Consider the following 24,378-nt stretch of genomic DNA (forward strand, 5'->3'; position numbering starts at 1 on the left):
ACATCTGTTGGATCATCAAAAAAGCAAGAGAGTTCCAGAAAAACATCTACTTCTGTCTTCTTGACTATGCCAAAGCCTTTGACTGTGTGGATCACAACAAATTGGAAAATTCTTCAGGAGATGGGAATACCAGACCACCTGACCTGTCTCCTGAGAAATCTGTATGCAGGTCAGGAAGCAACAGTTAGAACTGGACATGGAACAACAGACTGGTTCCAAATTGGGAAAGAGGTACGTCAAGACTGTGTATTGTCACCCTGCTTATTTAACTTATATGCAGAGTACATCATGAGAAATGCTGGACTGGATGAAGCACAAGCTGGAATCAAGATTTCTGGGAGAAATATCAATAACCTCAGATATGCAGATGACACCACCCTTATGGCAGAAAGAGAATAAGAACTAAAGAATCTCTTGATGAAAATGAAAGAGGAGAGTGAAAAAGTTGGCTTAAAACTCAACATTCAGAAAACTAAGATTATGGCATCTGGTCCCATCACTTCATGGCAAATAGATGGGGAAACAGTGGAAACCATGAGAGACTTTCTTTTCTTGGGCTCCCAAATCACTGCAGATGGTGACTGCAGCCATGACATTAAAAGACACTTGCTCCTTGGAAGAAAAGTTATGACCAACCTAGACAGCATATTAAAAAGCAGAAACATTACTTTGTCAGCAAAGGTCTGTCTAGTCAAGGCTATGGTTTTTCCAGTAGTCATGTATGGATGTGAGAGTTGGACTGTAAAGAAAGCTGAGCACCGAAGAACTGATGCTTTTGAACTGTGGTGTTGGAAAAGACTCTTGAGAGTCCCTTGCACTGCAAGCAGTTGTAACCAGTCCATCCTAAAGGAAATCAGTCCTGGGTATTCATTGGAAGGACTGATGTTGAGGCTGAAACTCCAATACTATGGCCACCTGATGTGAAGAACTGACTCATTGGAAAAGACCCTGATGCCAGGAAAGATTGAAGGTGGGAGGAGAAGGGGACGACAGAGGATGAGATGGTTGGATGGCATCACCGACTCGATGGACATGAGTTTGAGTAAATTCCAGGAGTTGGTGAAGGAGAGGGAAGCCTGGAGTGCTGCAGTCCATGGGGTCACAAAGAGTCAGACACGACTGAGTGCCTGAACTGAACATCTTCCAAAATTTCTACAATAAACACATCTTACTTTTAAGAAGAGAACATACGCATCACCAGAAGACCCGAAGAGTCACACATCTGACAAGCTACACTGTCCCCTGCTCACATATTCAACAGTCTGTACCGGGAGATTTATAATCCCCTTTGACCTGCAGTGTCTACGTCTAGTGAGTTTCTCAGTTATTCAGGACTCAGGGCTTTGCCGTGTGTCGTGTACGTGTGTTTCAGGGAATGAAACAGGAGGACTGTGCTGGGGGGAGGCAGGGGTTCTGGGCGGCGGGCAGCTGAGCTTCTAAAAATATATTCCTTATTTAACAAGGGCAAACGTACTCATTTCCACTTGCCTCACTTATGAGTGTGATCCCATCCCCTTGGAATTTACATAGTTAAGCAAATAAATGTCTAAAAAGAGAGAGAATAGAGGAGAGGAAGGAAAAGGGCTGCAAAACACAGAAATGGCCCAAAACAGTCATAGAGACAAATTTCCAAATTTTTCAAGGTCACGGTCCAATCCTGACCTCAGTTAGGGTTTCCAGAGTGAGAGTGAGTGTAGCTTCCCACCCTCCCCCTCCCGCCTCCCCCTCCCCATCTCACCAACCCCACTGTCCCTTGCCCTCACTGAACACACTCTGCGCTCAGGCTCCCTCTCTCCCTGGAGCCTTGGACTCAGCTTGGACTGCTGGCTCCCGGCCGCCAAGCCGTACACCTTGGGTGTCTGCCCATTCTGAGACCAAACCCAAGAAACAAACAGCATCGAATGCAGGACTTCGGCATACACAGACCCTGAATGGTCCCTGGTCTGAAATAGAATCTCTCCCTCAAAACCCAGCTCTCAGGGACCAGCTGTCTTTGTTCCAGGACTGAGAGATAGAGATGAGGGCAGCCCAGGCCTCCAGACCTAAAAGCTTGTGCACAACAGCCTGGCAGGGGAGGCAGGCCCCTGCAGCCCTCCAGGCCACACAACAGAAGGGGTGTAAGAGATGCATGGGCTGTGGGCACCCAAGAGAGGGAGGCTTTAATCCCTGGGGTGTGTGTGGGGGTGGGGGAGTAGGTGGTATCTGGGTATGATTCTGACATGTGGAAACTGGGCCAGAGAAAACCCAGGAAGAAAGGCCCAGAACCCTGGGGACGAGGGAGCAGTCCCTGGCCAAGCAGGGCATGTAGGTGAGGGCGAGGAAGGGGCACAAGGCCAGGGCAGGTGTGCATGTGGCCTGCACGCCACGGGATCTGGACTCTACCCCTGAAAATCACATGCTCTAAGTCTTTCAGATTTCAAGGTTCACTATGAGTCCAACAAGTATGGGAGACTGACTCGGGACCTGTGGCTCATTACTTTGCCAAATAAAGCCACTAGGACCAAAACCAAAACCTCAGCACCAACTAACCACTTCCTATTATCATCAAGTCATAAAAAGGTATTTAAACATCAAAAGAGTGGGAGAACCCAAACAACCCAGAACAAAGGTGTCCCCCGCTGACACCACCTGTCCATGATGCTGTCCTTGTTCTCACTGGCCGCAGACAAAGGGAAACTTCCTTCTGACCAGGGCTGGGAGCCACAGCTTGTGGGGCTGAGAGGGACAGGACCACAGACCTAAGAGTTATACCCATTTCTGTATCACAGAATGTGATGTGTCTTGTTCACAGATCCAAAAATTCACAATGAGACAAAGCTTATGAAAGTGCCAGGTAGGATGCCCACCAAGGGCCTCTGTATCACCCCAGTGGCATCACAGGGAGCAGCTGGTGCTCCTTGGAGGGGAAGAAAGGCTTCCCTGGTCAAATGGGTTTGGGAACCATGGAGACTCTTTAAAAAGTTTGTCTTTCAGCATTTATTTCTCTAAGACATGACTGTTTCCAGTAACTCAGTGGGCAGTGCTTCCCTGACTCATCTGACCACAGAAAGCCCTGCCCAGCGCAGATTGTGTAGGAAAGTCCTTGGAAGATGCTTATGCACTATTCAGCAGGCACGAGGTCAGCGTGGAGGAGTAGAGAGATGCAGGTACCGTGGAGGCATGGGCAAGCCCGGGTGAAGGAGGACGCGTGCACCCACCAGCAGACCCAGCACGTACCTCGAGGTCGGAGTTGATGGAAGAGACCTGGGAGGAGCTGCTGGAGGACACACGGGCCTGGATGACCTGAACTGGAGGGTAGGAGGGGGGCTCCTGCAGGGACGCGGCTCCTGTGTTTGTCTGTCCGTCGCCAGGCAGCCTGCTGGCACTGCAGCTCACCTGCAAGGTGTGTGGGGAAGGGCAGGCAGAGACTTGGTTTACATTTTTGTTTTTTGCACTGTCCTTCAGCAGGGCATTCATGTCCTTCAGCGTTCAAAAGATAGGAAAGGATGTAGCATGCAGCAGTCTCCACCCTCCTCCCGAAGCCACCGAACTCCCCGCACAGGCAGCCAGCACTCGTTTGTGTCCTTCCAAACTTTCTGTGCACACACGAGCAAATGCATGGACATATTCCCCCCATTCTACTAACATTAGTGCACTCCATAGTCCTTATGTATCTTCCTTTCTTTTCCACTTAACAACATGCCTGAGAAACAGTACTACCGCAGTCTATTTTTGTAGCATTGTATTGTTGTTCACAATCTGCTTAACCAGCCCCCTGCTGATGGACATTTTAGGGTATTCCCAAACTCTTGCTTTTACAGTCATTACTGAGTGTGGCAAATTATATTTTACATTCAAAATTTCAGGATATACAGGATAAATTCTTAGAAGTGGAATTGCTTAGTCAGAGGGTATGCACACTTGTCATTTGGATAGCTCTAGGCAAAAGTAGGGCTTCCCTTGTGGCTCAATGGTAAAGAATCCGCCTGCAGTGTGTGAGACCTGGGTTCGATCCATGGGTTGGGAAGATCCCCTGGAGAAGGGAAAGGCTACCACTCCGGTATTCTGGCATGGAGAATTCCATGGATTGTATAGTCGATGGGGTTGCAAAGAGTCAGAAATGACTGAGTGCCTTTCACTCTTACTTTCACTTGGCAAAAGTGCACTCCATCGAGGCTTAACCAACACACCTGCCGGCAGACTATGAGAGTGCCTTGGGAAGGGTTAAGCAGGGAAGGAACTTGTGAGATTATCTAACTATCATCTATCTGCACCTATCTATCTAGACTTCCCAGGTGGCCCCACCAATGCAGGAGACATGAGACGCAGGCTCGATCCCTGGTTTGGGAAGATGCCCTGGAGGAGGAAACAGCAACCTACTCCAGTATTCTTGCCTGAAGAATCCCATGGGCAGAGAAGCCGGGCAGGCTATAGTCCATAGATTCTCAGAGTTGAACATGACTGAAACAACTTAGCAAGCACCCATTTCTATCTATCTATCATCTATCCCTCTGTTCAACTCAGAAGAGAGCTTCCTCCCACAGGGCACACAGGTTTCCACAGGAATCCTCGAGGCTATGGGCTGGGGTTTCAGTTCAGTTCAGTCACTCAGTTGTGTCTGACTCTTTGCGACCCCGTGGACTGTAGCGCCGGGCTTCCCTGTCCATCACCAACTCCCGGAGTTTACTCAAACTCATGACTATTGAGTCAATGATGCCATCCAACCATCTCATACTCTGTCGTCCCCTTCTCCTCCCGCCTTCAATCCTTCCTGGCATCAGGGTCTCTTCAAATGAGTCAGTTCTTCACATCAGGTGGCCAAAGTATTGGAGTTTCAGCTTCAGCATCAGTCCTTCCAATGAACACCCAAGACTGATTTCCTTTAGGATGGACTGGTTGGATCTCCTTGCTCTCCAAGAGACTTTCAAGAGTCTTTTCCAACACCACAGTTCAAAAGCATCAATTTTTCGGTGCTCAGCTTTCTTTACAGCCCAACTCTCACATCCATACATGACTACTGGAAAAACCATAGCTTTGACTAGATGGATCTTTGTTGGCAAAGTAATGTCTCTGCTTTTTAATATGCTGTCTAGGTTGGTCATAACTTTTCTTCCAAGGAGCAAATGTCATTTAATTTCATGGTTGCATTCACCATCTGCAGTGATTTGGGAGCCCAAGAAAAGAAAGTCTGTCACTGTTTCCATTGTTTCCCCATCTATTTGCCATGAAGTGATGGGACCAGATGCCATGATCTTAGTTTTCTGAATGTTGAGTTTTAAGCCAACTTTTTCACTCTCCTCTTTCACTTTCATCAAGAGATTCTTTAGTTCTTATTTTCTTTCTGCCATAAGGGTGGTGTCATCTGCATATCTGAGGTTATTGATACTTCTCCTGGCAATCTTGATTCCAGCTTGTGCTTCATCCAGCCCAGCGTTTCTCATGATGTACTCTGCATATAAGTTAAATAAGCAGGGTGACAATATACAGCCTTGACATACTCCTTTTCCAATTTAGAACCAGTCTGTTGTTCCATGTCAAGTTCTAAATGTTGCTTCCTAACCTGCATACAGATTTCTCAGGAGGCAGGTCAGGTGTTCTGGTATTCCCATCTCTTGAAGAATTTTCCACAGTTTGTTGTGATCCACACAGTCAAAGTCTTTGGCATAGTCAAGAAAACAGAAATAGATGTTTTTCTGGAACTCTCTTGCTTTTTTGATGATCCAACAGATGTTGTCAATTTGATCTCTGGTTCCTCTGCCTTTTCTAAATCCAGCTTGAACATCTGGAAGTTCACAGTTCATGTACTGTTGAAGCCTGGCTTGGAGAATTTTGAGCCTTACTTTGCTAGTGTGTGAGACAAGTGCAATTGTGCGGTAGTTTGACTATTCTTTGGTGTTGCCTTTCTTTGGGATTGGAATGAAAACTGAACTTTTCCAGTCCTGTGGCCACTGCTGAGTCTTCCAAATTTGCTGGCATACTGAGTGCAGCACTTTCACAGCATCATTTTTTAGGATTTGAAATAGCTCAACTGGAATTCCATCACCTCCACCAGCTTTGTATTGATGCCTCCTAAGACCCACTTGACTTCACATTCCAGATGTCTGGCTCTAGGTGAGTGGTCACACCATCATGATTATCTGGGTCGTGAAGATCTTTTTTGTGTAGTTCTGTACATTCCTGCCACCTCATCTTAATATCTTCTGCTTCTGTTAGGTGCATACCATTTCTGTCCTTTACTGAGCCCATCTTTGCATGAAATGTTCCCTTGGTGTCTCTAATTTTCTTCAAGAGATCTCTAGTCTTTTCCATTCTGTTGTTTTCCTCTATTTCTTTGCATTGATCACCAAGGAAGGCTTTCTTTTCTCTCCTTGTTATTGTTTGGAACTCTGCATTCAAATCGGTATGTCCTTTTCTCCTTTGCCTTTAGCTTATCTTCACAGCTATTTGTAAGGCTTCCTCCTACAACCATTTTGCCTTTTTGCATTTCTGTTTCTTGGGGATGGTCTTGATCACTGTCTCCTGTACAATGTCACGAACCTCCATCCATAGTTCTTCAGGTACTGTCTATCAAATCTAATCCCTTGAATCTATTTGTCATTTACATTGTATAATCGTAAGGGATTTGATTTAGGTCACACATGAATGGTCTAGGGGTTTTCCCTACTGTCTTCAGTTTAAGTTTGAATTTGGCAAGAAGGAGTTCATGATCTGAGCCACAGTCAGTTCCTGGTCTTGTTTTTGCTGACTGTATAGAGCGTCTCCATCTTCAGCTGCAAAGAATATAATCAATCCGATTTCTGTATTGACCACCTGGTGATGTCCATGTGTAGAGTCTTCTCTTGTGTTGTTGGGAAAGGGTGTTTGCTATGACCTGTGCGTTCTTGGCAAAACCCTATTAGCCTTTGCCCTGCTTCATTCTATAGTCCAAGGCCAAGTTTGTCTGTTACTCCAGGTATTTTTTGATTTCCTACTTTTGCATTCCAGTCCCCTATGATGAAAAGGACATCATTTTTGGGTGTTAGTTCTAAAAGGTCTTGTAGGTCTTCATAGAACCGTTCAACTTCAGCTTCTTCAGCATTACTGGTTGGGGCATAGACTTGGATTACTGTGATACTGAATGGTTTGCTTTGGAAACGAACAGAGATCATTCTGTCATTTTTGAGATTGCAGCCAAGTATTGCACATCGGACTCTTTTGTTGACTATGATGTCTACTCCATTTCTTCTAAGGGATTCTTGCCCACAGTAGTAGATATAATGGTCATCTGAGTTAAATTCACCCATTCCAGTCGATTTTAGTTTGCTGATTCCTAAAATGTTGATGCCATCTCCTGTTTGACCACTTTCAATTTGCCTTGACTCATGGACCTAACATTCCAGGTTCCTATGCAATATTGCTCTTTACAGCATCGGACTTTACTTCCATCACCAGTCACATCCACAACTGGATGTTGTTGTTGCTTTGGGCTCAATCTCTTAATTCTTTCTGGAGTTATTTCTCCACTGATTTCCAGTAGCATATTGGGCACCTACCGACTTGGGGAGTTCATCTTTCAGTGTCCTATCTTTTTGCCTTTTCATACTGTTCATGGGGTTCTCAAGGCAAGAATACTGAAGTGGTTTGCCATTCCCTTCTCCCGTGGACCACATGACCCGTCTGTCTTGGGTGGCTCATAGTTTCATTGAGTTAGACAATGCTGTGGTCCATGTGATTAGATTAGTTAGTTCTCTGTGATTGGTTTTCAGTCTGTCTGCCCTCTGATGGAGAAGGATAAGAGGCTTATGGAAGCTTCCTGATGGGAGAGACTGACTGAGGGGGAAACTGGATCTTGTTCTGATGGGCAGGGGCACACTCAGTAAATCTTTAATCCAATTTTCTGTTGATGGGTGGAGCTGTGTTCCCTCCCTGTTATCTCAGTTCAGTTCACTTCAGTTGGTAAACTGCAGGTGGTTCTGCCTGCAATGCGGGACACCTGTGTTCGATTCCTGCATTGGGAAGATCCCCTGGAGAAGGGGAAGCCTACCCACTCCAGTATTCTGGCCTGGAGAATTCCATGGACTGTACAGTCCACTCGGTTGCAAAGAGTCAGACACAAGTGAGCAACCTTTCACTTTCAAACGGTGGAGGTAATGAAGATAACAGCGACCTCCTTCAAAATGTCCCATGCTTGCACTGCTACACTCAGTGCCCCCAACCCTGCAGCAGGCCACCACCGACCCACGCCTCTGCCAGAGACTCCTGGACACTCACGGCAAGTCTGGGTCAGTCTCTTGTGGGGTCACTGCTCCTTTCTCCTGGGTCCTGGTGCATACAAGGTTCTGTTTGTGCCCTCCAAGAGTCTGTTGCCCCAGTCCTGTCTAAGTTCTGGTGGCTCTATGGTGGGGTTAATGGTGACCTCCTCCAAGAGGGTTTATGCCACATCCATGTCTGCTGAGCCCAAAACCCCTGTCCCTGCAGCAGGCCACTGCTGATCTGTACCTCTGCAGGGGACACTCAAACACAGGTCTGTCTCAGTCTCCGTGGGGTCTCTGGGTCCTGGTGCACACAAGGTTTGTTTGAGCCCTCTGAGGGTCTCTGGTGGCTATGGGGTTTGATTCTAAACACGATTTCGCCCCTCCTGCTGTCTTGCTATCTCAAATCCTAAAAGATGGTGCTGTTAAAGTGCTGCACTCAGTATGCCAGCAAATTTGGAAGACTTAGCAGTAGCCACAGGACTGGAAAGGTCAGTTTTCATTCCAATCCCAAAGAAAGGTAATGTCAAAGAATGCTCAAACTAACACACAACTGCACTCATCTCACATGCTAGCAAACTAATGTTCAAAATTCGCCAAGCCAGGCTTCAACAGTACATGAACCGTGAACTTCCAGATGTTCAAGCTGGATTTAGAAAAGGCAGAGGAACCAGAGATCAAATTGACAACATCCGTTGGATCATCGAAAAAGCAAGAGTTCCAGAAAAACACCTACTTCTGTTTTCTTGACTATATCAAAGCCTTTGACTGTGTGGATCACAACAAACTGTGGAAAATTCTTCAAGAGTTGGGAATACCAGACCACCTGACCTGCCTCTTGAGAAATCTGTATGCAGGTTAGGAAGCAACATTTAGAACTTGACATGGAACAGCAGACTGGTTCCAAAGAGGAAAAGGAGTATGTCAAGGCTGTATATTGTCACCCTGCTTATGTAACTTATATGCAGAATACACCAAGCTCAAGCTGGAATCAAGATAGCTGGGAGAAATATCAATAATCTCAGCTATGTAGATGACACCACCCTTATGGCAGAAAGCAAAGAAGAACTAAAGAGCCTCTTGATGAAAGTGAAAGAGGAGAGTGAAAAAGTTGGCTTAAAACTCAACATTCGGAAAACTAAGATCATGGCATCTGGTCCCATCACTTCATGGCAAATAGATGGGGAAACTGGGGAAACCATGAGAGACTTTATTTTTTTTGGCTCCAAAATCACTGCAGATGGTGACTGCAGCCATGAAATTAAAAGACGCTTGCTCCTTGGAAAGAAAGTTATGACCAACCTAGGCAGCATATTAAAAAGCAAAGACATTACTTTACCAACAAATATCCGTCTAGTCAAGGCTTTGGTTTTTCTAGTAGTCATGTATGGATGTGAGAATTGGACTATAAAGAAAGCTCAGAGCAGAAGAATTGTTGCTTTTGAACTGTGGTGTTGGAGAAAACCCTTGAGAGTCCCTTGGACTGCAAGGAGATCCAATCAGTCCATCCTAAAGGAAATCAGTCCTGAATATTCATTGGAAGGACTGATGCTGAAGCTGAAACTCCAATACTTTGGCCATCTGATGCAAAGATTTGACTCATTGGACAAGACCCTGTTGCTGGGAAAGATTGAAGGTGGGAGGAGAAGGGGATGACAGAGGATGGGATGGTTGGATGGCATCACCGATTCAATGGACATGAGTTTGAGTAAACTCCGGGATTTGGTGATGGACAGGGAGGCCTGGTGTCCTGCAGTCTATGGAGTTGGAAAGAGTCGGACACGACTGAGTCACTGAACTGAACTGAACTGATCTCTCTGTCTGTCTCAGAAGACAGCTTCCCCTCACAGGGCACATGGTTTTCCACAGAGATCCTCGAGGCTGTGGGCTGGGGTTTCAGAGCACGCATATCTATCTATCTGTCATCATCAATCTATCTCTCTGTACATTTCAGGAGAGAGCACCCTTCTACAGGGCACACAGGTTTCCACAAGATCCTTGAGGCTGTGGGCTGGGGTTTCAGAGCCAGGCAGTCATCACACTGACGCAGCACAGGAGGAGCAACCTGCCTTCCAGACCATGTGTCCACCAGCTAACTGTGTGACCTTGGCAAAAAACCTCCTCCTCCTAAGCATCACTTTCCTAACATGTAGGTAGGGCTGGTAGCCCCTGCCTGTCCTCCTCTTAAGTGGTGTCACGAGGATAAGATTTAGTAAACGCCCTGGACACATGAGAAGAACAGTGCTTGTACTGGTCCCCAAATCACGCAGGGCTGCAACCCTAGACAGGTCAAGGGCACAGATCCCTGTGAGAGTCGGCTGGAAGGGAGGAAAATCCACAAAGGAGACACAGGCAGAGACACAGGGGTGTGGCAGAGGCCTCCCAGCCACAACAACGAAAGAATCTATAAAGTCCCCAGGGCTGACCACCTGAGTCACAGATAAAACGGAGTTTCAAATGCCGTGAGTTGTGGACTCCTAGGACCCCACGCCCTCAGCCCTTCAGGCCCAGTCTGGCCCCAGCTGTGCCTCTTGGGAAATCTCTCACAGGAGGGGATGTTGGGAAGAGTGGGCACCCCACTGGCTCGTTTGCCTGCTTCACAGGGTAGTCCAAACAGGATGTGTATTAAAGCACATGGCATCACAGTACCAAACCACAACATGCCCAGCAGGGCATTCTCATTTAAAAAAAAAATATGCTAACAAAGCAGGCATGAAATGGTGGCAGAAAAAGCATGTCCTTTCTATAAAAGCTCAGGGCACAGAATCAGACAGGCTTAGTCTGAAACCTATTTTTGAGATTTTCCAACTATGGGATCTTGGGCAAGTGAGTTAACCTCTCTGTGACTTGTTCTAAAATAATAACAAAGTATTAAATATAATAACATAATAATAATTCAATAATTTCTATAACAATAGAAATAACACTTGTATCTACTTCCAGTTGTTATAAGAATTTGTGCTGATGATAATTAAAAAAAACATTTATCAAGCCTTTACTGGGTGTCAGCCATTATGCCAAGTAAGAAGCTGCATAACTCTGTAAGGAAAGACACAGACTGGGTAGAGACAGGTATGAATCCTGGTTCCAACACCAGCAGATCGTGTGACCTTGAGCAAGCTTCTTAAGCTCAACCGGCCCCTTTTCCTTCTCTGTAAAATGAACACAGTAACCTCAAGGGTTAGGTGTTGGGATTAAATGATGTAATCTATGTAAAGCACTCAGACCAGTACTCTAAGCACTATGACCAGTACAGTTATCACCAGAAGGGTTGGTTGTTATCAGTTACTCAGAGCCTGACAGGCAGCTATTCCTCAGTAAACAGACCACCACGGGAATGACGACTCTTCTGCTCAGGCTAGAGGCAGGGCTCCAGGCTCCCAGCTGGGAGCTGTCATGAAGACAACGCTCGCCCTCTGGCGGACACAGAAGGAAGAGAACAAGACAACACAGTCCTCCCAGAGTCTGTTTCCCAGCAGGCATCCTCTCAAGACTCAGATACCGGGAGTGTTGCGATTAAGTGAACGCAACTTTCGCATTATTGTTTTCTATTTTGCGTCATTCTTTTTTATTTTGCATTATTATTTTTCAGAAATTCCATGATTTCAAAATTTCTAATGCAAAGCGTTGGCCAGATGCTGCCAGGGTTCCTTGTGCTTTCCCCAGGGCTTCCAGTCACCCACTTACCCACCCACCCTCCCGACGGAAGAAGAGCTTAATGGCCAAAGTAGGCTCTTAATTGTGAAAGCGTGCTCCGAATCTCCCTAAACTTCACTTACATCACATACAGATTATCTGCACCCACTTCCCAAGAAACAACAATAAGAATAAAAACCTCTCTATCAGGACCAAACTCTGAGCGTCAGCATGTCCCAAGGTCAGCTCACTGGGGCCCCAACCACTGAACTCTTCATTCCAACACACCTGTGCTGAGAGCTTGTGACTCGATGCACCAGGGTTGAGGCAGATGAGACAGAAGGAGACAAAGTTTATATCCCAGCAGGAAACAGAAAACAAACAAAAGTAAAAGATCATGAAATGTGCTTTGCAGAGCATTTTAACAAGTAATAAAGTAATACAGCAGAAGAGGTAATACACCCATTTGACTGGGTGGTGGAGGAAGAAGGGCCTTCGGAGAAAGTGATGTCTCTACTGAACAGAAAGACGAGAAATAAGCAGACATGTAAAAAAATCAGGAGGAAGAGCGTGTAGGCAGAGGAATGAAGAGATACTATGTGTGGCCAGAGAGGAGTGAAGCAGGGTAGAAGAGGAGGCAGTCAGGGATTGGGCGAGCACGGGGCTGGGAGGGTCTAACAGGTCTGTGTTAGATTAGATTTTACTCTGCATGAAATGGGAAGCCATAAGTGAAGTGAAGTGAAATTCACTCAGTCGTGTCCGACTCTTTGTGACTCCATGGACTATACAGTCCATGGAATTCTCTAGGCCAGAATACTGGAGTGGGTAGCCTTCCCCTTCTCTAGGGGATCTCCCCAACTCAGGGATCAAACCCAGGTCTCCTGCATTGCAAGCAGATTCTTTACCTGCCAAGGGAAGCCAGAGGAGTTCTTTAAATCAAAGAGTAACAAGATATAATCTACATTTTAAAGAGAACTTTCGGGTTGTAAATGGAGGGGGTAGGACAAAAATAGCAGAGAGGAGCAAACCAGTGACAAGGCTCCTAGATCGACTTGTTTTCCCACTTTTAAAATTGAAGTACAGTTGATTTACAATGTTATGTTAGCTTTAGGTGTACAGCAAAGTGATTTAGTTATACATATTTATGTGTATATGTCTATATTCTTTTTTTCAATTCTTTCTCATTATACCTGCCAAGCTCCTCTATCCATGGGATCTCCCAGGCAAGAATACTGGAGTGGGTTGCCATTTCCTTCTCCATAGGATATTCCCAATCCAGGGATCAAACCCAGGTCTCCCACATTGCAGGTGGATTCTTTACCATCTGAGCCACCAGGGAAGCCCTATAGTTTATTACAAGATATTGAATATAGTTCCTTGTACTATGTAGCAAAATCTTGTCATTTATCTATTTTATACATAGTTTTGTGCATGTTAATCCCATACTCCCAATTTATCCCTTCCCCTACCTTCCACTTTGGTAACCATGTTTGTTTTCTATATCTGTGAGTCTATTTCTGTTTTGTAAATAAGTTCATTTGTAGTACTTTTTAGATTCCACATATAAGTGATATCATATAACACTTGTCTTCCTTACTTCATTTATATGATCATCTCCAGGTTGGATCTACTTTATTTTTATTTATTCATTTTTTGGCTGTGCCCCATGCCAAGTGGGATCTCAGTTCCCCATCAGGGATCAATACCCATGTTCCCTGCTTTGGAAGTGCAGAGTCTTAACCACTGGACCGCCAGGGAAGCTCCTGGATCTACTTTAAATGAAGTATTTACAAGATTCGTCCACAGGTGAGACGGGCATAAGCCCATGGTGAGAAGAGGGGGATCTGGGTTTGCCCCGTTGCACTGACATGAGGAAGATAGGGAGAGGAGCAGGAGCCGGTCTGGGCATGGAAATCCAGAATTCCCTACTGGACACGGCATGTGTGAGATGCCATGTGATGACAATGAAGGGGTAGTGGGGCAGCCAAGAAAAAAGGATGGAGACACAGGCAGGGGAGATCACAAGAGCGGGCAGGTGGGGCTATGGGATCAGAGAAGGGAGCCCTCCTGAGGCGGAGTTGGGGTACTGCAACCTTGAAGTCAGGCTCGCCGGGAGGAGCCCGCAGGAGTGAGGGAGTCGGAAAAACAAGGACAAGGAGGGCCCCAGAAACTGGAAGAAATGGGTGGCTGCATGAGTTGAATCTCAACTAGGACAGAAATTATCCCAGGATTTAGCAACAGGGAGGTCACTGTAGCCTCGACAGGAACATCTCAGTGGGGTATGGGACATGAAGTGGATGTCTTACCACCATTTTCAGTCTTTTCTCCAGCCCTCCTCCTCCTGAGGGCCCCACGAACAGGCCAGAACCCCGGGAGTCACCCCATACCCTCACTGCTCTACCCACTGACTCCACTGAAGCTCTGCGTCTCCATCAGCTCTGACCTTGGTTCAGGCCGCACCAGCTCTTTCCTGGACTTGCAGCTTCCCTTACTGACCCCCTTATCTCTAGGTGCCTCGCTCCAATCTGCCCCCAACATGGTCTGAGTGATGGCTCTAAAATGCATGTCTGGCCCTGAGTCTCTAGTCCTGAAGTCTCCTGGACTCCCATTATCCTCAGAATCATGGTCAGCTTCCACACCGTGACCATCTCACCCTTGTCTCTTCGCCACCTTTTCATCTTCCCAGCTCCACTTCATCTGACCACCTCCTCCCTACCAAGGCCTTCAAAAGCTCTTTCCTCTTTTTTACATGCTTTCCTGATTCATTCTGCCCCTCCTGCAGCTAAAGAGTCACCTCTTCAAGAAGCCTCCCATGACTATCCCCCCACTTCTGAGCACCCAGGTGTGGCTCAAGGCCACTTACCTGCTGCACCGGTTCAATGGTCAGCTCCATGTAGCGACTGATGGCTGCCATCCTCTTGAGCGGCTTGCAGTGTGGGAGTGTGGTGAGCGGCACCCAATCTGAGTTCTTTCAAAAGGAGACAGGAAGACAAAAAGGAAGGAGACACTTTCTAAAAACAGTAAGCCATTTTCTTCAAAAGAATCCCTACAGTATTTTTTCTGTTTTTTTAAGGTGCATCTCATTTTCTACTTCCTATAAGATGTATCTTATCTCTTTGATGCCACAGAAGGTGGGTGGGTCCAAAACTTTGCTGCACAGTGGAACTACCTGGGCTTCTTAAAAAACAGCTAATGTTTAGCTTTTAACCCCAAACATTCTGATTTAACCAGTGTGGAAGTGACCTGGAGAGTTTAAAAGCTCCCCAGACAATTATAAAGTTTGGCAAAGCTGAGAGACCACTTAAGGGGGTGCTAAACAAATGCTTTTAGAAGAAGTGGTTCTCGAACTTTACTGTGCATCAGAAGCACCAAGAGGACTTATTAAAACACCTTGAGCTGTGTTTTGGTAGAGCTTGGTGGACCCTAGAACTTGCATTTCTAACAAGTTCTTGGGGGATGCTAGTCCAAGGACCACACTTTGAGAACCAGAGCTGTAAAGACTGCTGAAGAGATGGTGAAGGCTCTACTTACTCTCTTCAGAACACTAAACACATGAGGCTCTCTTGAAATATTTTAGCTCCCTTTTGGAATATAATTTCATAACAGATTCCAGAATGGAATGAAAATAACATCCATTAGAGCCTTCCTGGGAACTTGGATCTTTGGTCCAAGAACCTATATCACCCCTTTTAGCTTGGCCATACCTATACGCTATCTCCTATTTCATTAATTCAGTCAGATTATGCCATTAAACCTAGAACATTTGGAGGAGTGGACCTGGCTCACTCACAAGGAGTCTCATTTCCACTCTGAAAGAAATGAGAATAGTGAGGAGTCTACATAGGAGACTAGATTTTTTTTTTTTTTTCCTGAAAAAATTATCTTAGAAAAGAGGGAGCTGTTTATGTTCAAGTCTTAACAAACTCTCTTATGATCATGAGGTACTTGCTCAATTATTTGCAGCCAAGGACTTCTGACAAAGACAAACTCCCTCAGTTAGCATAGTTCTCCTTACTTACAGGAGTCACCTGATTAAATCAGTAAAGACAGAGACAGACACATTTACAGATATGACATAATTGTAAACGGTGGATCTTATTGTAAGCAACACCTTAAAAATCAGCTTTTTAGCAATATCATCTTTTTAAAAAGTTGTGTTATTGGTGGTGATGCTGTGCATGTCAAATGCATGCAAAAAGTAGGAACATAAGTTTTTACTAAATGAGGGCAAAAACCACATTACTTCTAAACTCAAGTATTAATTTATATATTAAGTGAACTTCAATATGTGTGTAAATTACCAAATAGCATAAGTGGACATTTGGCTGTTTTATCTACATTGCTAAAAAATGTTCAAGTTTATATAGCGATTAAAAAAAAAAAACTTTAAAAATATTTTGTATTTGGAAAAACAGAGGATCCTATTTTCTCAGGGCACTCAGCATTGGGCATAACAGTAGTTCTTTAAAGTGACTGGCGGGCCCACGCCGGAGGGACCCCCAGATTCCCAGGCTGGGCCCTGGCAAGGCTCTCCACCTCTGCCCACGCTGGGCGCAGACACCAGTTGGCCCCGTCCAGCTGGGAGACCTTGCCTCGGTCATTGCCTCCTGGTTTTCTTCCTCCTTCTCTGCACAGGTCAGAAGGGCTTGGGTGTCGGGGTTCTCTCCTGCTTCAGAGGCAAATCCGAAGACCTGCCTCATCTTGCTCTTCATCACGCAGGAAAGGAAAATGATCTGAGAAGTGGGAGTTAAGGTTCAAGGAAGCGGAGAACTTCAGTGGCCTGATGCTGCCTTCACCTTGGCACCCCGAGGGCTCCACCCTGGAGTGACGTCCTCACTCCCCAGAATCATCCTGCCAGGGTAGGCCCCAGAACAGACATGAGACCATCTGAGGACAGAGCCAGGTGCAATTCTCTCTGTTCCCCCAGGGCCCACCACCCAGCCAGGTGCTCTATTCACTTGGTGAATACTTATTAAACCAAAGGATTGTGAAAACCATCTTCCTCGGCTGAGGAAGGATGGTACACTGGGTTGAAGAGCGTCCTCTCCAGATTCATATCCACCCAGAACTTCAGAATGTGACTTTATTTGGAGACAGGGTCTTTGCTGATATCAAGAATTAGTTAAGATGAGGTTGGCAGTGGACTAGGGCGGCTAAGGTAAGTCCCACAACAGGAACTTTCGAGGAAAAGCAGAGATACACAAAAGGAAAAGGGCCACGTGAAGATAGAGGCAGAAATGGGAATTATGCTGCCAGGAACCAAGGCACCCCAGGAGCCCACCTGAAGCCGGAAAAGGCAGGGCAAGACTCTCTCTTTGAACCTTTGGAGAGAGTGTGGCCCCGTCTGGACTTGGGGCTTCTGGTTTCCAGAGCTGAGATAATAAATTCCTTTGGCTTAGGCCATCTAGTTTGTGGCGATGTGTTATGGCAACCCTGGGAGACTCAAACAGTAGGTGAGAAATCATTTTCGAAACTGTTTCTGCTAAATCCACAGGGTTTTTTCACACACTCCCTCGCCAGCAGAGGTGTTATCCACTGTCAGCATCTCCACCCGCCATTGTCTGAGCTTAGCGTGCCCTTGAGGCCTTCACACCAAGGTCACTGGGGTGTCAGCACATTGGGCAACATCTACCCCAGGCTCCAGCATCAAAGAGGACAGAAAATCAATGGAACAGAATAGAAAGCCCAGAGATAAATCCACGAACCTATGGACACCTTATCTTCGACAAAGGAGGCAAGAATATACAGGCAAGAATATACAATGGAAAAAAGACAACCTCTTTAACAAGTGGTGCTGGGAAAACTGGTCAACCACTTGTAAAAGAATGAAACTAGAACACTTTCTAACACCATACACAAAAATAAACTCAAAATGGATTAAAGATCTAAATGTAAGACCAGAAACTATAAAACTCCTAGAGGAGAACATAGGCAAAACACTCTCGGACATAAATCACAGCAGGATCCTCTATGACCCGCCTCCCAGAATATTGGAAATAAAAGCAAAAATAAACAAATGGGACCTAATGAAACTTAAAAGCTTTTGCACAACAAAGGAAACTATAAGCAAGGTGAAAAGAAAGCCCTCAGATTGGGAGAAAATAATAGCAAATGAAGCAACAGACAAAGGATTAATCTCAAAAACATACATGCAACTCCTGCAGCTCAATTCCATAAAAATAAATAATCCAATCAAAAAATGGGCCAAAGAACTAAACAGACATTTCTCCAAAGAAGACATGCAGATGGCTAACAAACACATGAAAAGATGCTCAACATCACTCATTATCAGAGAAATGCAAATCAAAACCACAATGAGGTACCATTACACGCCAGTCAGGATGGCTGCTATCCAAAAGTCTACAAGCAATAAATGCTGGAGAGGGTGTGGAGAAAAGGGAACCCTCTTACACTGTTGGTGGGAATGCAAACTAGTACAGCCGCTATGGAGAACGGTAAAAAACTGGAAATAGAACTGCCATATGACCCAGCAATCCCACTTCTGGGCATACACACCAAGGAAACCAGATCTGAAAGAGACACGTGCACCCCAATGTTCATCACAGCACTGTTTATAATAGCCAGGACATGGAAGCAACCTAGATGCCCATCAGCAGACGAATGGATAAGGAAGCTGTGGTACATATACACCATGGAATATTACTCAGCCATTAAAAAGAATTCATTTGAATCAGTTCTAATGAGATGGATGAAACTGGAGCCCATTATACAGAGTGAAGTAAGCCAGAAAAGTAAAGACCAATACAGTATACTAACGCATATATATGGAATTTAGAAAGATGGTAATGATAACCCTATATGCAAAACAGAAAAAGAGACACAGATGTACAGAACAGACTTTTGGACTCTGTGGGAGAAGGTGAGGGTGGAATGTTTTGAGAGAATAGCATCGAAACATGTATATTATCTATGGTGAAACAGATCACCAGCCCAGGCTGGATGCATGAGACAAGTGCTCGGGCCTGGTGCACTGGGAAGACCCAGAGGGATCGGGTGGAGAGGGAGGTGGGAGGGGGGATCGAGATGGGGAATACATGTAAATCCATGGCTGATTCATGTCGATGTATGACAAAAACCACTACAATATTGTAAAGTAATTAGCCTCCAACTAATAAAAATAAATGGGAAAAAAAAAGAGGACAGAAGGTGCAGGATCAGCTGTGCAGGCCAGGTTGGCTCGCAAAGCCCTCCCCAGCCCCTGAGAAAGACAAGGCGAAGGTAAGAAAACAGGTTCACAGAGGGTGGGGCTGACGCAGCGGGGAGCAGCATGGAGACAGGAGCCAGCTCTTCTCTGAGCCCAGGGCCAAGAAGTTCACATTCCCTCTGCGGTCTCACAGAGCTCCAGTCAAGAGATACTTCTTATTATTAAAAAAAAAAAGGAAAAAAATACAGAATTGCATGCTGCAATTGTGTCTGCCTGCCCTAGGCTTCAAACCACCACCCTGGCCACTGAGAAAGAATTCCTTCTACCAAGAGGGTAGGAGGGCGTGGTGGGGCAGAGGGGAGAGGAGACACAGGACACCCCGGGACCCGGGATGGATACAGATAGGTCCAGCGCCGCGCGGCCGAGCGAGGTCAGGAACCAGGGCGTGGCCCGCAGCAGGTACTCAGGCCGCCGGTCATGGGCCACGATGGCTGAGGCATAGAGGAGACCGGCCAGGGCTGACAGGAACCGGGTCCACAGGTGGATGGAGGGAAATGTCTTACCCCGGCACTGGGCAGAGAGAGGAAGGGGCTCGGCTGGGAGGAGCACTGCCACCTCGCCCAGCTCCCTTCAGTTGATTCTAAGACCCGAGGCCCTTGATGTGAGAGGTTGGAAGGCAAGCCCTCTGGCCAATGCCAGCCCCCAAAGGTGTTGTTTCCATTGGGCTTCAAGCTGCTTCCAGGAATTCCCTGGCAGTCTGGTGGACCACACGCTTTCACTGCAGGGGACACAGGTTCAATCCCTGGTCAAGGACCTAGGATTCCGCAAACCATGAGCCAAGGCCAAAAAAAAAAAGTTGCCCCCTTTGTCTGGTGAACTATTCATCTCTCAGAACCTGGCTTAAAATCAACTCTGGGAAATTATTCCTTGCCGCCTCCACCCTAAGGGGAGCAAGTAATGCCCTCTTCTGGGTCCCTCACACCTGATATATCCCTCTACTGGAGTGCCTTTCACCCTGATCATGACTTAGCTGCTTACACATCTGTCTGGTCAACAGAAAGAGAGCTCCTCAGAGCAGGGCTGAGGGCCTCACCATCTCGGTGCCCTGGCACCTGGCACTGGGCAGGGGCCTGTGAATTTCAGTGAGGCAAGCATGAGGAAGATAGAGTTATGGAGAGCCAAGCCCTGACCCTTCTCTTCCTGGGACCACCAACTCTGAACCAAATCTGTGCTGGGGGCTGGAAGTGGGCCATGCCTCGGCCGCTCCTGCAGCAGCAACGATTCCCCATGTTAGCACAGTGCTCTACTGATCGGAGCATGTTTCAAATCCCTTGTCCCATTCAAGGACTTGCCCCTGGAAAAATGGGATCTTCTCCCACCAAAGCTACCCAGCCAGACTGCTGCTCAGCGACCCCACCAGGGGTAAGTTAGAGGCAGCTTCTGGGGGATCCAGGGTCTGAGGCCATGCTGGCTCAGCTTCCCATTGCACCCCAATCCTGCTGGCTTTCTTCCTAATGAGGGAATCCTAGCTCTGGGCTTTTGTTCACTGGACCAGACACACCCAGGGCTGGCAGGCCCTCCAAGATTACCCAGCTCAGTCCCAATGCAATCTCCCTCTATCTTCCTGCCAAGGGGTCATCTGGCTTGAATGCCTCTAGTGATGAGGAGCTCACTACTTACTAAAGCGAGAATAACAATACCGATTGCCCTCAACATGCCAGCCACTGTGCAAAGTGTCTAACCCATGGAGTCTTCTTCTCACTGAATGGGAAGTGGCCCTCCCAGTAACCTGTTGATTATTGGTTCTGGTCTTGGTTCTGATCACTGAGACCGCAGAGAACAAGGCTACTCTTTCTGCCCCAAGACAGCCCGCCATTTCCTGTATCCATGAACTCCCTATTTTCTAGGCCAGATACAGTCGCTAAGTAAGAAGTGTCTGCTGGCATTACCCTGGGCAGACCCCAAACGTCCGGCACACAGCCAGAAGTAAAACAGAGAGGGCCACTGCTCTCACGGTGCCGACCCTCTGCTGGGGAACCAGGCAGCCACTCGGCAAATAGCTAAAGGAGCCAATTTCAGGCTGTGATAAATGCGATCAAGAAAATGAAGCAGAGGGAGGGACCCAGAGGTGGGGTTGGCCTGCGGTATTTTAGGGGGGCTGGTGTTATGGGTTGGATTGAGTTTCCCTAAAAAGACATTGGAGTCCAACTCCCAGAACTAGTAAATGTAGCCTTATTTAGAAGTAGGGTCTTTGTAGATGATCAAGTTAAGCTGAGGTTGTTAGTATGAGTCCTAATCCAAGATGACTACGTCCTTATGACAAGGTGAAAGTCAGATATAGGAATGTATGGAGAAAAGGCCACGTGAAGACTACACGCATTGGTGCGTGCATGTGCACGTGCACACGTGCGCACACACACACACATACACACACACAGAGAACACCACACAAATCCTGGAGTTGTGCTGCCACCAGTCAGGGAACTAGCAGAAGCTCGGAGAAGGGCCTGGAACAGATCCCTCTCTAGGGCCTTTAGAGGGAGCATGGCCCTGACACTGTGGGGTCGGGCCTCTGGCCCCTGAGACTTAAAGACAATACATTTCTGTTGTTCCCAGTTGTGACACTTTGTTACGGCAGGCGAAGGAAACTTTTATAATACAGGTGGCCAGGGCACCACAGCAGTTCCTTCAAAGGTTGTCATGTGACACAGCTTCCCAGCCCCCACACTACCCTGGAGACCCCTCCCAGGGGGGCTGAACTGAGCACAGTGCTCCCCATGCTCACCTCCATTGATCTGGAGATCACACCTTTGCTGAGGAGGCCGGGTGCCCTGGGAGGTTTCAGGCTGCAGCTCTTAGAGCGCTCAACTAAGACCCCGACATCCCCAAATCCTGTTCTCCTGTAACTGCTATTAAATCACAGCGCTGAGACTTCCCTGGCGGTCCAGTGGCTAAGACTCTGCACTCCCAGTGCAGCGGGCCCCAGTTCAATCCCTGGTCAGGGAACTAGAGCCCACATGCTGCAACTAACAGTTTGCATGTCACAACTAAAGATCCTACACGCTGTAAAAAAGATCGAAGATTCTGAGTGCTGCAGTTAAGACCCGGCCCAGCAGAATAAATAAATTAATATAAAAAAACCACAGTGCTCTTGGGCAAGTGACCGTTTTAAGACTAAAGGATGGGCTGACACATTTCTGGGGTTGCGTAGTATGTGGCTCTCTTGCAGGTGCCCTCTTGCCTTGGCGGCCTTCCCTGCGCTCTCCTCTGCCCCTAGTGCCTCCGCTCACCTCTGCTTCCTCAGGCCCCTCCCTGCCTTCCTGCCGACCCGGACACCCCCAGCACCCAGTGGTGTCAACAGTCTGCACCCTCATTCATTTGCACAACACAGAGGTTTCTCTCCCTCTTTTCCAAAACCCCAAACATTTGATTCTCTTTCTAAGAGCATTCGAACACCTTGTTTTCCATTTCTGTGTCTTCTTGAGACTGAGCTCGTCAAGGGCAAGCAGGGCATCTCAAGTCATGTCTGTTTCCCCCAGGGGAGTGGCCAACACAGGGCTTCCTCTACCCCAGACACAGGGAAAATATCTGCCAACAAGACACACTCGAATATAAAGAGCCCTGGAGCTGAACAATCCTATCTTCTAAAACCTCAAACCTTTTCGTTCCTTAATAGGATGCTTGTTCATCCAAACCCAGGGCTCCTTCCTGAGAGCCTGCTTCTCATTTGCCACAAGAAATGGAGTGAACACAGAGCTCTCCTGCTGTGAGCCTCAGGATCCCCGGAGCCTGGGGCCAGCTGTCCTCTGGCCTGCACACATATACACACACACATATCCCCCCCACCACATACATACAGACGCGGCTGTGCACACGGGGACACCACCTCTCCACCCCAGTGACCTGGAACTGGGACGATGGTCCCAGATGCCCTAAGACCTGCAGGGGTGACCCATGGCCCCAGCCCCAGGCTCACGATTCTGGAGAGTGGGGGGATCCGGGAAACCCAGGCGCCCAAGGCCGCGATGCCACCCAGCAGGAAGCCGAGGATTTCCGTGTTGTCCTGTGGGAACAGTGATGCACTCAGCACCCTGGGGAGACGCCCAGGCACCCTAGGCCCGCCTTGTCCTGCTTTAAGGTGGTTCTTCCCAGCAAAGCGTAAGCCTGACCCCCACCCCCCGGATACTAGTTGGGACTGTGTGGAGGGGAGGGACCCACACTCCCCGACATCATACCCACTTCCCCCAGCCCGAGCAGGCCTGGCCTCACCTGCACCAGGATGCCCAGCAGCCTCCGCTGTGGCCCTCGGTCACGGCCTGAAGCCCTCGGGACGGCGGCCCACAGAGCCCAGCCCGGGCCCAGGCTCAGTGGCAAGACCAGGGCAAACACGCTGGCCCGGAGCTGCCGCCTCCTCTTCCTCTCCCGGGAGCCCCGACCTGCGCCAGACACCAAGATCCTGCTCAGCTGCCAGGATCTGGAACCCGACAGACAGCCGTGTGGGAAGAACTGGTGTTGACCCCAGCCACGAGGCCAGGGCGGGCTCCCACATTGTTCCACAAGCCAGACTTTGCCCACTCTTGAAGGGCCTGTGGTCGTGCCCTCTCATTCCCCCCATCCCCCATGCCTGGTGCTCCTCCCCTTCCTCAGCCTTTCATGTCGTTTTATGTTTCAAAGTAGGTCAGCATTATCCTTTATCACATACATCTGCTGTTCATCCTAGACTGGAGCCCCCTAAGGGCAGGCACTGTGCCCAGGCAGCTCTAGAATCTGCGCAGAGCCTGGCACTGAGCGGAACCCGCACAAGCTTGGTGAATGCGCCATGAGGGGGCGGAGTGGTGCCAAGGCATCAAAACTGTGAGCAGGAGAAGCATCGTCTTCTATTCAAGTCTTCTTGAAATAGAAGGCATATCATCTGCTGAACAATTCCAAAAAGTGCATTCCTCCCCTGGGCAGCATTGAGCCCAAGGACATCTTACATTACGCCCTGGTGCAACCACTTCCTTTTAAGACAAGGGTCCGAGCGTGTTGCTGCCCCTTGTCAGGAATGTCTGGTCCTACGTACTCCCAGCCTACCCATCCCATCTCAGTCACCTCCAGCCCCTGCTCTGCCGGAGGCCGTCCAGGCCCATTCCTGGACTCCATTTCCAGAAGGGGTGGGGCTTCACCTGGAGCCCCTGGACGTGCACGCTGGGTATCACTGTCTGTCCCCTACGCCCTGCCCCCTCCTTCTTCCTGACTTCTTCCGAGGCTGCTCTTTCATCTGGAAAGCCCTTTCCTGCGGTCCCAGTTCCAGCGTCACCTTCTCCCGACACTGCAGACCCTCCCCTCCTCTGTGGCCTACTGTGCACACACACCCTCACTAGCAGC

The 24,378-nt window shown here is 47.8% G+C and overlaps 1 protein-coding gene across 5 annotated transcripts in view; it reads right to left on the reverse strand.

Moving 5' to 3' along the window:
* Nucleotides 1-24,378, reverse strand: part of TMEM44 (transmembrane protein 44) — a 47,279-nt gene that overhangs the window by 17,863 nt on the left and 5,038 nt on the right. For all 5 annotated transcript variants that reach the window (XM_061166855.1, XM_061166854.1, XM_061166853.1 and 2 more), the window contains exons 4-9: nt 23,281-23,447; nt 22,988-23,074; nt 19,411-19,581; nt 16,439-16,579; nt 14,710-14,814; nt 3,217-3,375 (exon numbers count right to left, since the gene is read on the reverse strand). In XM_061166855.1, coding sequence (XP_061022838.1) covers nt 3,217-3,375; nt 14,710-14,814; nt 16,439-16,579; nt 19,411-19,581; nt 22,988-23,074; nt 23,281-23,447 — 830 coding nt within the window. The remainder of the gene's footprint in view (nt 1-3,216; nt 3,376-14,709; nt 14,815-16,438; nt 16,580-19,410; nt 19,582-22,987; nt 23,075-23,280; nt 23,448-24,378) is intronic.

This window comes from Dama dama, chromosome 19, assembly GCF_033118175.1.
Source record: "Dama dama isolate Ldn47 chromosome 19, ASM3311817v1, whole genome shotgun sequence".
NCBI classification, from domain to species: Eukaryota; Metazoa; Chordata; class Mammalia; order Artiodactyla; family Cervidae; genus Dama; species Dama dama.